We start from the raw sequence: 13,560 nt of genomic DNA on the forward strand, positions 1-13,560 counted from the left end.
AAACCAGATAAAGACCCTACCAAAAAGAATTACAGATCAATATCCCTGATGAACATGGATGTAAAATTTCTCACCAAAATACTAGCAATAGGGTCCAACAGTATATTAAAAGGATTATTCACCATGACAAAGTGGGATTTATTCCTGGGCTTCAAGGTTGGTTCAACATCTGCAAATCAATCAGTGTGATACAATACATTAATAAAAGAAAGGACAGGAACCATGTGATCCTCTCAATAGATGCAGAAAAAACATTTGACAAAGTACAGCATCCTTTCTTGATTAAAACTCTTCACAGTGTAGGGATAGAGTTATTAAGCAGTCAGTGCCACTTACAACTGTACCCAAAACCATAAGATACCTAGGAATAAATCTAACCAAAGAAGCAACAGAAAACTATAAAGTACTCATGAAAGAAACTGAGGAAGACATGAAGAAATGGAAAAACATTCTATGCTCATGGATTGGAAGAACAAATATTGTGAAAATGTGTATGCTACCTAGAGCAATCTACACATTTAATACAGTCTCTATCAAAATACCGTCAACTTTTTTCACAGAAATGAACAAATAATACTAAGATTTTTATGGAACCAGAAAAGACTCCAAGTAGCCAGAGGAATGTTTAAAAAGAAAATGAAGATGATGGCATCACAATTCTGCACTTTAAGCTCTATTACAAAGGTGTCACCATTAAGACAGTTTGGTACTTAATGGTACAAAAACAGACACACGGATCAGTGGAACAGAATAGAAAACCCAGAAAAGGACCCTCAACTCTATCATCAACTAATCTTTGATAAAGCAGGAAAGAATATCCAGTGGAAAAAAGACAGTCTTGGGGCGCCTGGGTGGCTCAGTGGGTTAAAGCCTCTGCCTTCAGCTCAGGTCATGATCCCAGGGTCCTGGGATAGAGTCCCGCATCGGGCTCTCTGCTCAGCAGGGAGCCTGCTTCCTCCTCTCTCTCTCTGCCTGCCTCTCCGTCTACTTGTTATTTCTCTCTGTCAAATAAATAAATAAAATCTTAAAAAAAAAAAACAAAACTGAGGGTTGCTTGGGGGAGGGGGTTTGGGAGAAGGGGGTGGGATTATGGACATTGGGGAGGGTATGTGCTTTGGTGAGTGCTGTGAAGTGTAAACCTGGTGATTCACAGACCTGTACCCCTGGGGATAAAAATATATGTTTATAAAAAATAAAAAATTAATTAAAAAAAAACATGAAATCGTAACCATTTGCAATGACATGGTTGGAACTGGAGGGTATTAATGCTAAGTGAAATAAGTCAGTTAGAGAAAGACAATTACCATATGATCTCACTGATGTGGAATTTGAGAAACAAGACAAAGGATCATGAGGGAAGAGAGGGAAAAAATGAAAAGATGAAACCAGAGAGAGGCAAAACATAAAGGACTTTTAATCTCAGGAAACAAACTGAAGGTTGCTGGAGTTGGAGGGGTGTGGGAGGGTTGGGGTGGCTGGGTGATGGACATTGGGGAGGGTATGTGTTTGGTGAGCTCTGTGTATTGTGTAAGATTGATGAATCACAGACCTCTACCCCTGAAACAAACAATACATTATATGTTAATTTAATTTAAAAAACCATAACATTGTTTATGTTGATCATGTTTGGATTATAGTTTTCTGAAGTACAACATATTTGGAAAAGCATATCATATTTGTTTGATATGGTATGATTAAAAGTATGGTGTATGGAGTATCGGGCCACTGAATTGAGTAATTAAGCCTTTGTTTTTTGCTAGTTTGTTCCAAGCTTTGGATAATTTACTCAGAATAATCGCATTAGTCTTTTACAGTATTACATTAGTCTTCTGTTTGGGAGTGGTTCTAATATCTAAATATTTTGAGATTGGCTTGACATTTAAAATTTATTTTTATAAGAACTGAATTATAATTGGTGGTCAGATGATAAAATTTTCCTCTCTGTAGTACTAGAGCTATAGCTGTACTCTACCACTGTCTCTGACATAATGCTTTCCAACTTGCTCTATGAAGCGCTATGAACTCATACTTGAGTTGCTCTAAAGCCCCTGCGAATCAAGAGTTCCACCCTTGTAATCACCACCTCCTCCCAAAGATAACCACTATTCTCACTTTGACACTCTGGATTTTGCCCCTCCCTTTTTTCTTAAACTTTATAGAAGAGAAGTCACAGTTTATCTTCATTTGTGATTGGCTTTTGCTCTGCATTCAGGGATCCATGGTGACATGTGGCTGTAGTTCATTTGTTGTCATCATGTGTACTATCATATTAAGTAAATATACCACAGTTTCTTCTGCAGTTAAAGAACAATTGAGTTGTTTCAAGTTTTTGGCTAATAAAGAATACTGGTTTGAACTTCCTTGAACATATCTTTTGGTGTACCTGTGGACCTGTTTGTTTGTTAGATATAATCCTGTAAGTGGAATTGTTGGGTCAGTAGAGTAAGCATTGATTCAGCTTCTGCCTCAAAGTATTTTTCCAGAATATACCAGCCTGTACTTATGTCTGTAATGTTTGTGGATTCTGGTTGCTCTACATCATTTACAACACTCTACTAGTCTTTCAAGTTGAACCATTCTGTAAGTGTATCGCTGGTTTTAATTTGAAGTTATCTGATTGATAATTAAATAGGAAAAGCAGCTTTTTGTTGTTATTGTTGTTTTGAAAAGCAGCTTTTCATTTGTGCTAGCCCTTTAACTTTAATTTTGTGAAGTTCTTGTTTTAGTCTTTTGACCGTTTTTTAATTGGGTTGTCTTGATATTTGTACACATCCTGTGTAAAATCTGGATTCAGGCTCTCTTGATTGTTGGTATTTAAGATGTTTCTCTCTCTTATCTCTGTTAATGATAGTTCAATTTATTGTGCCTTTTTTGTTAAAGATTTTATTTATTTGAGCGAGCACGTGCTAACATGCGTGGGAGCACAAGGGGGAGGAAGGGGCAGGCAGAAAGGGACAAACAGACTCTCCTCTGAGCAGGGAGCCCTATGTGGGGTGTGTTCCCAGGACCCTGAGATCATGACCCGATGAAGGCAGATGCTTAACCAACTGTGCCACCCAGGCACCCCTATTGTGCCCCCCTCCTTTTCTTAATGGTTACTTTTTATGTCCTGCTTAGGACACAGAATTTTCCAGTTGTATAGAATTTTATTGATTTCTCTTTTTGGTACTGTTTAATTGCATGGTAGTATTTAATTTGCATGTGGTCATAGTACATGTTTGGTAAGATTTTCATTTGAAATATGTTGCCCTGCTTTATGGCATAGCATATGGTCTGATTTTATAAATGTACTTAAGAGGAATGTTTATTCTGCAGTTGTTGGGTGCAGTTTTCTACACATTCCATTAGGACATTTGTTAATTATGTTCAAGTCTGTGTGTGTGTGTGTGTGTGTGTGTGTGTGTGTGTGTTGGCCTGTTTTATTCTATCAGGTACTGAGGTAAATGTGCTAAAATCTTACTGTACTTTCAGATTTGTCTGTTCTTCTTTGTGGTTATGTTTTGTTTTTATTTTATGTACTTTGAAGCTGTTTTATTATGTATGTATACTTTTAAAGTTTTATCTTGTGAATTTAACACTTCAGAACATTGAAATGTCCTAGTTGCTTTTATGTTAAAGTCTGTTTGTTGATTAGAATAGCCTCACTTTGTTTAGTAATACCCTTTTTATTTTAGTTTTCAACCTTTCTTTTTTTATTATTAGGCCAGTTTTTCTTCCCTCTTTTAAATTTTTTCTTATTATGGGTGATTTAAAGTATATAGGGAGTAGATATAGTAAGTTAGACTCTCAGGAATCCTGTACTCAGTTTTGACAGCTAATCTTAAAGCCAGTCTTGTTTCAGGTATATTTTCCCTTAAGGTACCTCCCTCTTCCTCATCATTTTTGTTTTAAAAATTTTATGTATTTATTGAGAGAGGAGGGTGGAGAGCACGGAGCAGAGGGGGAGGGGCAGAGGGAAAGGGAAAGCAGGCTCCCTATGGGGCTTGATCCCAGGACACTGGGATCATGACCTGAACTGAAGGCAGAGGCCTAACCAGCAGAACTGCCTAGGCGCCCAGCCCTTCCTCATCATTTTGATGCATCTCTCATGCATTATATCCATTCATCCCTTAGTACTTCAGCATGTATCTCTAAAAAATAAGGACCTTTTATTTACTTTTTTTTTTTTAAAGATTTTATTTATTTATTTGACAGAGATCACAAGTAGGCAGAGAGGCAGGCAGAATGAGAGAGAGAGGAGGAAGCATCCTCCCTGCTAAGCAGAGAGCCTGATGTGGGACTCGATCCCAGGATTCTAGGATCATGACCTGAGCTGAAGGCAGAGGTTTTAACCCACTGAGCCACCCAGGTGCCCTAAAAAATAAGGACCTTTTAAAAAAAAATACATTATCCTGCCTTTGCAGTGAATAATTCCTTAATTTCATCAGTTCAAAATTTCTGTTATCTCAGTGATTTTTTTTTAGCATAGTAATAGTATGAATTTATTTTATGTTTTTGTTTTCAAAAAAAGACTTGTATTTTTTGAGAACAGCAATTTGAGCAGTGGGTAGAATTTCCATATCCCCTGCTCCCCCCTCTCATACCATCAGCATCCCACCCCATAATAGTGCATGTGTTATAATTGATGGGCATCATCACCTGAAGTCCATAGTTTAAGATTCACTCCTTCTTCCCTTTAAATTTTAAAGATTTTAAAAAATTTATTTGAGAGAAAGCTTGAGTGGGGGGAGGGGCAGAGGTAGAGGGACAAGCAGACTCTCTGCTGACCTTGGGATCATGACCTGAGACAAAGTTAGATACCCAACCGACCAAGCCACCAAGGTGCTCCCCATGCTTTAAGATACACTTTTGATGTTTTTACATGCTTTGGGTTTTGACAAAGGTTTAATGACATGTGCCTATTCATCATCCTTTCCGAACCCCTAGCAACCACTGATCTCATAGTTTTGCTTTTTCCAGAATGTCATATATGTCATATAGTTATAATTATACAATATGTGGACTCTGCAGATTGGCTCCTCAGAGTTAGTAATATGTATTTACAATTACTTGATGTTTTCTCATGGTTTTATGTAGTATATCCATTGTCTGGATATACTACAGTTTATTCATTCACCTACTGAAGAATATCTTGGTTTGCTTCTGAGTCTTGACAATATTGAATAAAACTGCTATAAATAACTGTGTGCAGGTTTTTGTGTGGACATGAGTTTGCAGCTTTTATCGTTTAATACTGCTTAGCTTCTGATTTTCTCCTTTTGTATGGACGTAAGTTTTTAAGTTCTTTGGTAAATAGCAGGGAGTGTGATTGCTGGATCAAGTGGTAAGAGCTTTATCAAAAACTGTCAAACTGGCCTCCAAAGTATACCAAATGGTGCCTCATCAGCAATGAATAAGAGTTCCTTTTCTACATCCGTGCTGGCATCTAGTGTTGTATTTTGGATTCGGACATTCTGTAATAAGAGTGTAGCGTGATCCTTAGTTTTTTTTGTTTTTGTTTTTGTTTTTTCCCCAGTTCCCTAAAGACATATGATGTGGAGCATCTTTTCATGTGCTTGTTTGCATTTTGTATATCATTTTTGGTGAGGTGTCTGTTAAAGTCTTTTGCCCATTTTTTAAATCAGGTTGTTTAATTTTGTTATTGTTGGGTGTTCTTTGTGTATATTTTTTAAAGATTTTATTTATTTGAGAGCGAGCGAGAGAGAGAGCGCGCATGAGCATGGGAAGGTGGGAAGGGTAGAGGGTGAGGGAGAAGAGACTCAACCTCTGAGCAGGAAGCCTGAGGTAGGGGCTGGATCCTAGGACCCAGAGATCATGACCTGAGCTGAAGGCAGTTGCTTAACCAACTGAGCTACCCAGGGGCCCCACTTCTTTCTATATTTTGGATAATAGTCCTTATCAGATGTGTCTTTTGCAAATATTTTCATTCCATCTGGCTTGTTTCTCATTTGCTTAAAAAGATTAATTTTTTTGAAATCTTGCCATTTGCGACGACCTGGATGGAACTAGAGGGTATCAAGCTTAGTGAAATAAGTCAGTCAGAGAAAGACAACTATCATATGATCTCCCTGATATGAGGAAGTGGAAATGCAACATGGAGGGTTTGGGGGGGTAGGAGAAGAATAAATGAAGTAAGATGGGATCAGGAGGGAGACAAACCATATGTGACTCTTAATCTCACAAAACAAACTGAGGGTTGCTGGGGGGAGGGAGGTCAGGAGAGGGGGGTGGGGTTATGGACATTGGGGAGGGTATGTGCTATGGTGAGTGCTGTGAAGTGCGTAAACCTGGCGATTCACAGACCTGTACCCCTGGGGATAAAAATACATTATATGTTTATAAAAAAATAAAAAATAAATTAAAAAAAATTTTTTTGAAGTGGAATGCAGATAAGGCATTGCAAGTGACTGATAAGTTTCTTGTTTCTTTGTTTCCTTTTCCTGTTATCTATCTCTTTCTTTTCCTGCCTTGTTGAATTGACTGGGACTTTGAATATACTGTGTTGAGTAGAGTGGTGGTGCTGGCTTGCTGGGGGTGGATATCATTACTTTGTTCCCGATCTTAGTGGGAAAGCATTCACCATTAAGTATGATGTTAATTGCACATATTTCCTTGATGCACTTTATCAGGTCTAAGTAGTGCCCTTTTATTCCTAATTTGCTGAGACTTTCATCATGAATGAATGTTGTCACTTGCTTTTTTTACTGTTGACTCATAAGATTGTATGGTTTTTCTTCCTTTGTCTGTTGATATAAATTAATTTTCAAATTTGGCTTAGCCTCTTGTTTCTCCGTATAGTGCTGGATGATTGTGGAGATTTTCTACGTTTGTTTTCCTGAGGGATTTTGGTTTGTAGTTGTCTTCTATTTTGTTTTCTTGCTTTGGTTATCAGGGTATTGGCCTCATGAAATGAGTTGAGAACATTTCCCTTTTGTATTTTCAAAAGAGATTGAATGAGTTCTGGTAGCTTGACTCTGAAGAAATTGACTTGTTTCATCGAAGTTGTCATATACATATGTGTGTGGAGTGTCCCTTATCCTTTTACTGTTCAAGAAATCTGTAGTCTTTCCCCTCTGTTGTTCTAATATTCTTAATTTGTGTCTTGCTGTTTTATCTTGGTCAATCTAGCTAGATTTTCTTTTTTTAATGAATTTTACTTATATTTAAAAGATTTTTCTCTTACTCTGTTTTTATTTTGTTGATTTCTGCTTTTTAAGATTTTATTTATTTGATAGAGAGATCACAAGTAGGCCGAGAGGCAGGCAGAAAGGGGGGGGGGAAGCAGGCTCCCCGCTGAGTAGTGAGCCTGATGTGGGGCTCAATCCCAGGACCCTGAGATCATGACCTGAGCCAAAAGCAGAGGCTTAACCCACTGAGTCACTCAAGCACCCCTGGTTTCTGCCTTTTTAATATTAATTCCTCACTTGAGTTTCATTTGCTCTTTGATTTTTTTAAAGGTTAAAACTTAGATTACAGATTGTGATCTTTCTTCTTAAATATAAGTCTTTAATATTATAAATTTCCCTAGGCATTGGTTTAGCTGAATCTCACAAATTTTGACATACCTTAGCTTCATTTTCATTTAGTTGGAAGTGCTTTCTTTCTATTCAAGACTTCCTTTTTATCCTTCCTTTAGAAGTATTTTGTTAACTTGCAGATTTTCTCGATATCTTCTGTTACTGATTTTTAATATAATTCCAGTATTATCAGGGAATATATTTACATTATTTTAAATTTCCAAGGTTTTTCTGTTATCCAGTTTATGGTCTGTCTTGGTGAGGGTTCCATGTGTACTTAAAAAGTTTCATTTTCAGGGTGCCTGGGTGACTCAGTTGGTTAAGCATCAGACTCTTTTTTTTTTTTTTTTAAGATTTTATTTATTTATTTGACAGAGATCACAAGTAGGCAGAGAGGCAGGCAGAGAGAGAGGGGAGGAAGCAGGCTCCCTGTGGAGCAGAGAGCCCGCAGGGCTCGATCCCAGGACCCTGGGATCATGACCTGAGCTGAAGGCAGAGTCCTTAACCCACTGAGCCACCCAGACGCCCCAAGCATCAGACTCTTGATGTCAGCTCAGGTCTTGATCTCAAGGCAAGAGTTGAAGGCCTGCCTTGGGCTCCATGCTGGGCATGGAGCTACTTAAAAAAATTTCATTTTCATCTACAGGTTCTTCTCTGCTTTTTCCTCCTTAGCAACTTGTTTGTTGAGAATTGTGTGTGTGTGAGGTTGTATTTTTTTGATGACATTTAATATGGTTTTTTTTTTTATCATCTTCATTTTTGGGGAACATTTGTTGTTATACCTAGAGCAGGCAGTGGTCCTTTAATTTTAGTGTGCGGCAAAATTACCTGTGGGGCTTTGTTAAAAAACCATAGATTGTGGAGCCCCATCCCTGGGGTTTCTGATTTGGTTGGTCTGGGCTGGGGACTGAGAATTTGCATTTCTACCAAGTTAACCTAGTAATGGTGAATGTTGCTCATCTGGGGGTGGTACTTTGAAAAGTACAGCTCTAGGGCAGTTTTGCAACCTTGTCAATATTGCCACTTTGAATTGGGTAGTACTTTGTTGTTGGGACTATCCTATGCATTGTAGGAGGTATAGCAGCATGTCTGGTCTCTACCCACCAGATGACAGTGGTTGTGATGAGCAGAAATATCTTCAGACTTTGCCAGATGCTTCCCAGGGGGGATAGAAGCACCCACCCTGATTCGGTATCACTATTCTAGGGTGCTTGGGAAAAACTCTTATGTCCATATCTTTAAATATTTTTCTTTTAGGATAGGTAGATTCTCTTGGAGACACTATAATATTAATGGTCTTCCTGCCCGATGGTGAAGACCTCCTGCCAGTGTTCTGTTTGATAGATATGGGGTGAAGGAGGAAAAGGCTCAGCATCTGCTAGGTCTGTGTTTACTTAATTTTCTTCATTTAGTATTACACTCTTGTTTCCACTTTGCAATGAAATGCAATGAAAACAGACTCCAGACTCTCTGTTCCCTTTCCAGAGAAGAAAAATCCTCTGACCTTTGGTCGGGTTTGAGGAGGGGCAAGTATTTGCTTAGTGTGTCTGCTTCTGAGACTTGGAAGTAGTCCTCTTTGTTTTAGCCTTTAGGCATCTCTCAACTCATGACCCCCTTCCCTCAGCCTCAGTCTTCTGGGAATTCCAGGGATTGAATTAGTGATTATTGTTCTGCATTGCTAGTTTAGAATTCAGTTCTCTTGGGTCTGCTAAATTAATTGTTTAGGTGTCCACCTGATGTCCAGCTTTAAAATTTTGTTCCAGTTGAGACTAAAAGGTCTCAGTTTGTTCTGTCATCTCTTTTTGCTAATCCTATCTCGGGAATAGATTTGTATCTGGAATATATAAAGAATTTTTGAGGGGTGCCTGGCTGGCTCAGTCAGAAGAGCACATGATTCTTGATCTTGGGTTTGTGAGTTCAAGCCCCACATTGGTGTAGAGATTACGTAAATAAATAAAATTTTAAAAAAAGAATTTTTGTAACTCAGTAATAAAAAGACAAACCAATATAAAAAAGGGCAAGGAATCTGAATAAAAAATTCTCCAAAGAAGATACATAAATAAGCATATGAACAGATGTTCAGTGTCAGGAGCTGTCAGAGGAATGAATGCAAATCAAAACTACTGGGATGGCTAGAATTAAAAAGTCAGATAATAAATATTGGTGAGGATGTGGATTATATACTGCTGGTGGGAATGTACAACCACTTGTTGTGGTTGGGACTGTATAGCCACTAAGTGGTCCAGCCACTTAGAATAACACTTTGGTGATTCCTCAAATGGTTAAATGAAGAGATACATATGACCCAGTAATTCTACATCTAGATATATACTAAAGAGAAATGAAAACCTATGTCCACACCAAAACTTGTATATGAATGTTTATAACAGCATTATTTCTAAGAGCCCAAAGGTGGAAACAAACCAGATATCCATCAGTTGATGAATGGCTAAACAAAGTGTATGTCCATGCATGGAATAGTATTTGGCCATAAAAAGTAAGGAAGTTCTAGTACATGCTACGGCATGGGTGAACCTTGAAAACATTATGCTAAGTAAAAGAAGCTAGTTACAAAGACTGCGTATTATATAATTGCATTTATGTGAAATGTCAAGCCTGGGGGAAATTTGTTGAGGTAGAAAGTAGATTAGTGTGGTTTTTTTTCTTTTTAAAGATTTTATTTATTTATTTGACAGAGACGCAGTGAGGACAGGGGGACACAAACAGGGGGAGTGGGAGAGGAAGAATCGGGTTTCCTGCTGAGCAGGGAGCCTAATGCGAGGTTTGATCCCAGGACCCCGGGATTTTGACTTGAGGCGAAGGCAGATGCTTAATAAGTGAGCTACCCAGGTGCCCCACATTAGTGGTTTCTTAAGGGTTATGGAGGGAATAGGGAGATAATAACTAAAGGGTATTAGTTTCTTTTAGAGAAGATGAAAATGTTCTAAAATTCTAGTGGTGATTGCATGTATCTCTGAATATACTGAAAACGATTGAACTGTATCCTTTAAATGGGCAAATTGTATGGTACGTGAGTTATACCTCTATAAAACTTTAAAAACTCCTTTACTATTTTAGTGGGGATTTAACAGGATGTAAGAGTAGATGTGTTTCATTTACCTTCAGAAAGGCATTTTACCTTCAAATCTTAAAATATGCTAAAATGCTATATGATTATGGGTTAGACAAAGCATTTGTTTCAGAATGACATATAAGGGATATTAAAGATTCTGAAAATGTTTTCTTTAAGGCTAGGAAAATACATTTAGATTTAAATTAATCTCGTTTTACATATGAAACAGATTATAGTTTATCTGGGTGGATTAGTCCTTGAAGTCCTAACCTGGGAGTTTATTAGCCTGTCATGGAGAGGGACATATTGAGCCTGTCTTTGTTTCTGTATCTGAAATAGGATTAAAACCCATCTACCTCAGAGTTATTGAGGAGTAAAAGAGCTGGCATTGTAGTAGCTACAATTTGTTGACCACCTTCAATGTGTTTGATGCTTGCATTTTACATACATGTCATTCAGTCCTGGGAAACCTTAGTGTTCTGTGGCACCTGGGTGGCTCAGATGGCTAAAAGTCTGACTTTGGCTCAGGTCTTGATCTCAGTGTTGTGGGATCTAGTTTCCAGTCTCTTGAGTTGGGCTCCCTGTCAACAGGGAGTCTGCTTCCCGCTCTGTCTCACCTCTCTATCATCCTCACTTTCTCGATCTCTCAAAGAAATAAAATCTTTAAAAAAAGAAAATAGAAAAATACAAAACCATGTATTCTGCTGCTCATTACGTTGTTGCTATTTCTAGTAGCTATCAAAGGAAAAAGTGACATGTCAGTAATAGGAGAATGGTTAAATTATTGATTGGCCTCTATAGGATATTATCAAACAGTATTTTACAAAGATTTCTTTAGTTGTTTGGAAATTGTTATCTTCGGTAAAAAGGTCATGTATTTTCAGGTAAAGGAAGGTGAGCTCAGATGGAAAAGCTCCAAAATATTTACTGTAACATAATTTAGAATTATCTTTTTGATTAAAAAACAGTTACACTGAGTGTTCATACGCAAAGGTAGAGTCTGATGACCTTTAATGCACTTCTCATTTTCAACAATGATTGACATAGTCTGTCTTGTTTTATTTATATCCCTCTGCACTTCCCCTTCCCTGCCTTCTGCAAGATTTTATAAAATCTCAGGTATTATTTAATGTGTCTTCCTACTTCCTACCAAACATACCCCCTTTTATTTCCAAAACATTCCCTTGGTGATCGTGCCTTCATCTACTGAAACCCATTTCTGTAGGGCATAGGGAAGAGTGGTTTAGGATGTGATTCTTCTCAGAATTTGGACTGATTCTATAAGGTAGTCTGTTAACATAGATTCCTTGGCCTACTCTGAGATTTCCTGATTTGGAGGGTGGAGTAAAGCCTAAGCGTACAGGTGATTGTGATATAGATATGAAAAAAACACTGATCTAAATAAATAAGGTTTTTAAAAAGATAGTATGAAGATCTTTTCTCTGTTTTTGCATGTTATTGTCCCTGGAAACCCTTTCCTCGGGTTTTTTTTGGTTGCTTCCTAATCTTTCTTTAGGTTTCATTGCAAAGCTTCCTTTAATTGCCCTTATGCTGCCTCTGTACTTTGCGGTTTACTTGACTAACTCTTTTCATTGCTGTCCTTCAAGGAAAGATTTTTGCTCTGTATTTTTGCATGTCGATAATACTGTATGTGTGTTTGTGTAGATGATAGTTCTTGTTAATGCTGAAGGAAAAGGTGGGGAGGAACTTGGTATAATAGGCTGAGAAAATGAGGTTGACTGTATATGTATTCAGCTGGAATGGAGCAGGACTGGAGATGGAAAGCTGAGGCTTAGATTATTGTAAATGTGGTAGCAGCTATGTGTGGCTTGAACTATAGTTAACACCACTGACACAAAAAGAACAAGGATATTGGGAAGAAATGAGTTGTCAGGCCTTAACAGAAAGTTGAATATAGGACATGTGTACTTACAATAACACCTTAGTGTTGGAGATGAGTGAAATGTTAATACTCATTTCCCACCATGATTAAGATACTGATGCAGAAAAAATCTATCTTTATATTGTTTGAATTGTTGCAGTATCTGTCAAAAGGGGCCTTTTTGTAGTACTAGTAGAAACTAGACTAGGTGGTGGTATGCAAACACTTGTAATAATTATTTTATTTTTATCTTACTTAGTTCAAGGAAGAAATTTCTAAACGTTTCAAATCACATACTGACCAACTTGTGTTGATATTTGCTGGAAAAATTTTAAAAGATCAAGATACTTTGAGTCAGCATGGAATTCACGATGGGCTTACCGTTCACCTTGTCATAAAAACACAAAACAGGTATGTTTTTAGAAGACTTAGAGCTTTAGATGTGATGTATATACAGTTTATACTGTTTATACAGTTAACCCTTGAATACCGGAAGAGTTAGGGGCACCAGTCGCCGTGTAGTCAAAAATCTGAGAATACCTTTTGACTCCCTCACAATTTTATCTAGCCTGCTATTGAGTGGAAGACTTGCTGGTAATGTGAACAGTTGATTAAATATTTTGTATGTTACATGTATTATATACTGTTTTCATACTATAAGCTAGAGAAAAATGTTATTAAGAAAATCATAAGGAGAGGGACGCCTGGGTGGCTCATTTGGTTAAGCCACTGCCTTCGGCTCTCAGGTCATGATCCCAGGGTCCTGGGATTGAGTTCTGCATTGGGCTCCTTGCTCAGCAGGGAGCCTGCTTCTCTCTTCACCTCTGCCTGCTTGTGCACGTGTGTGCGCGCTCTCGCTCTCTGACAAATAAATACAATCTTTAAAAAAAAAAATCACAAGGAGAATACATTTATAGTACTGTTCTGTGTTTATTGAAAAAAAATTGAAGTATAATTGGACATCTGTAGTTCAGACCTGTGTTGTTCAAGAGTCAGCTGTATTTCTTAAAAAACAAACAAAAAAAACCAGTCTTGGGCTCCTGGGTGACTCAGTTGCTTAAGCATCTGCCTTCTGCTCAGATCATGAG

At 37.8% G+C, this 13,560-nt stretch overlaps 1 protein-coding gene across 2 annotated transcripts in view; it reads left to right on the plus strand.

Moving 5' to 3' along the window:
* The window catches only part of UBQLN1 (ubiquilin 1), a 52,133-nt gene that overhangs the window by 14,429 nt on the left and 24,144 nt on the right, over positions 1–13,560 (plus strand). For both annotated transcript variants that reach the window (XM_059141355.1, XM_059141357.1), the window contains exon 2: positions 12,732–12,883. In XM_059141355.1, coding sequence (XP_058997338.1) covers positions 12,732–12,883 — 152 coding nt within the window. The remainder of the gene's footprint in view (positions 1–12,731; positions 12,884–13,560) is intronic.

Source organism: Mustela lutreola, chromosome 12, assembly GCF_030435805.1.
Source record: "Mustela lutreola isolate mMusLut2 chromosome 12, mMusLut2.pri, whole genome shotgun sequence".
In the NCBI taxonomy this organism is placed as follows: domain Eukaryota; kingdom Metazoa; phylum Chordata; class Mammalia; order Carnivora; family Mustelidae; genus Mustela; species Mustela lutreola.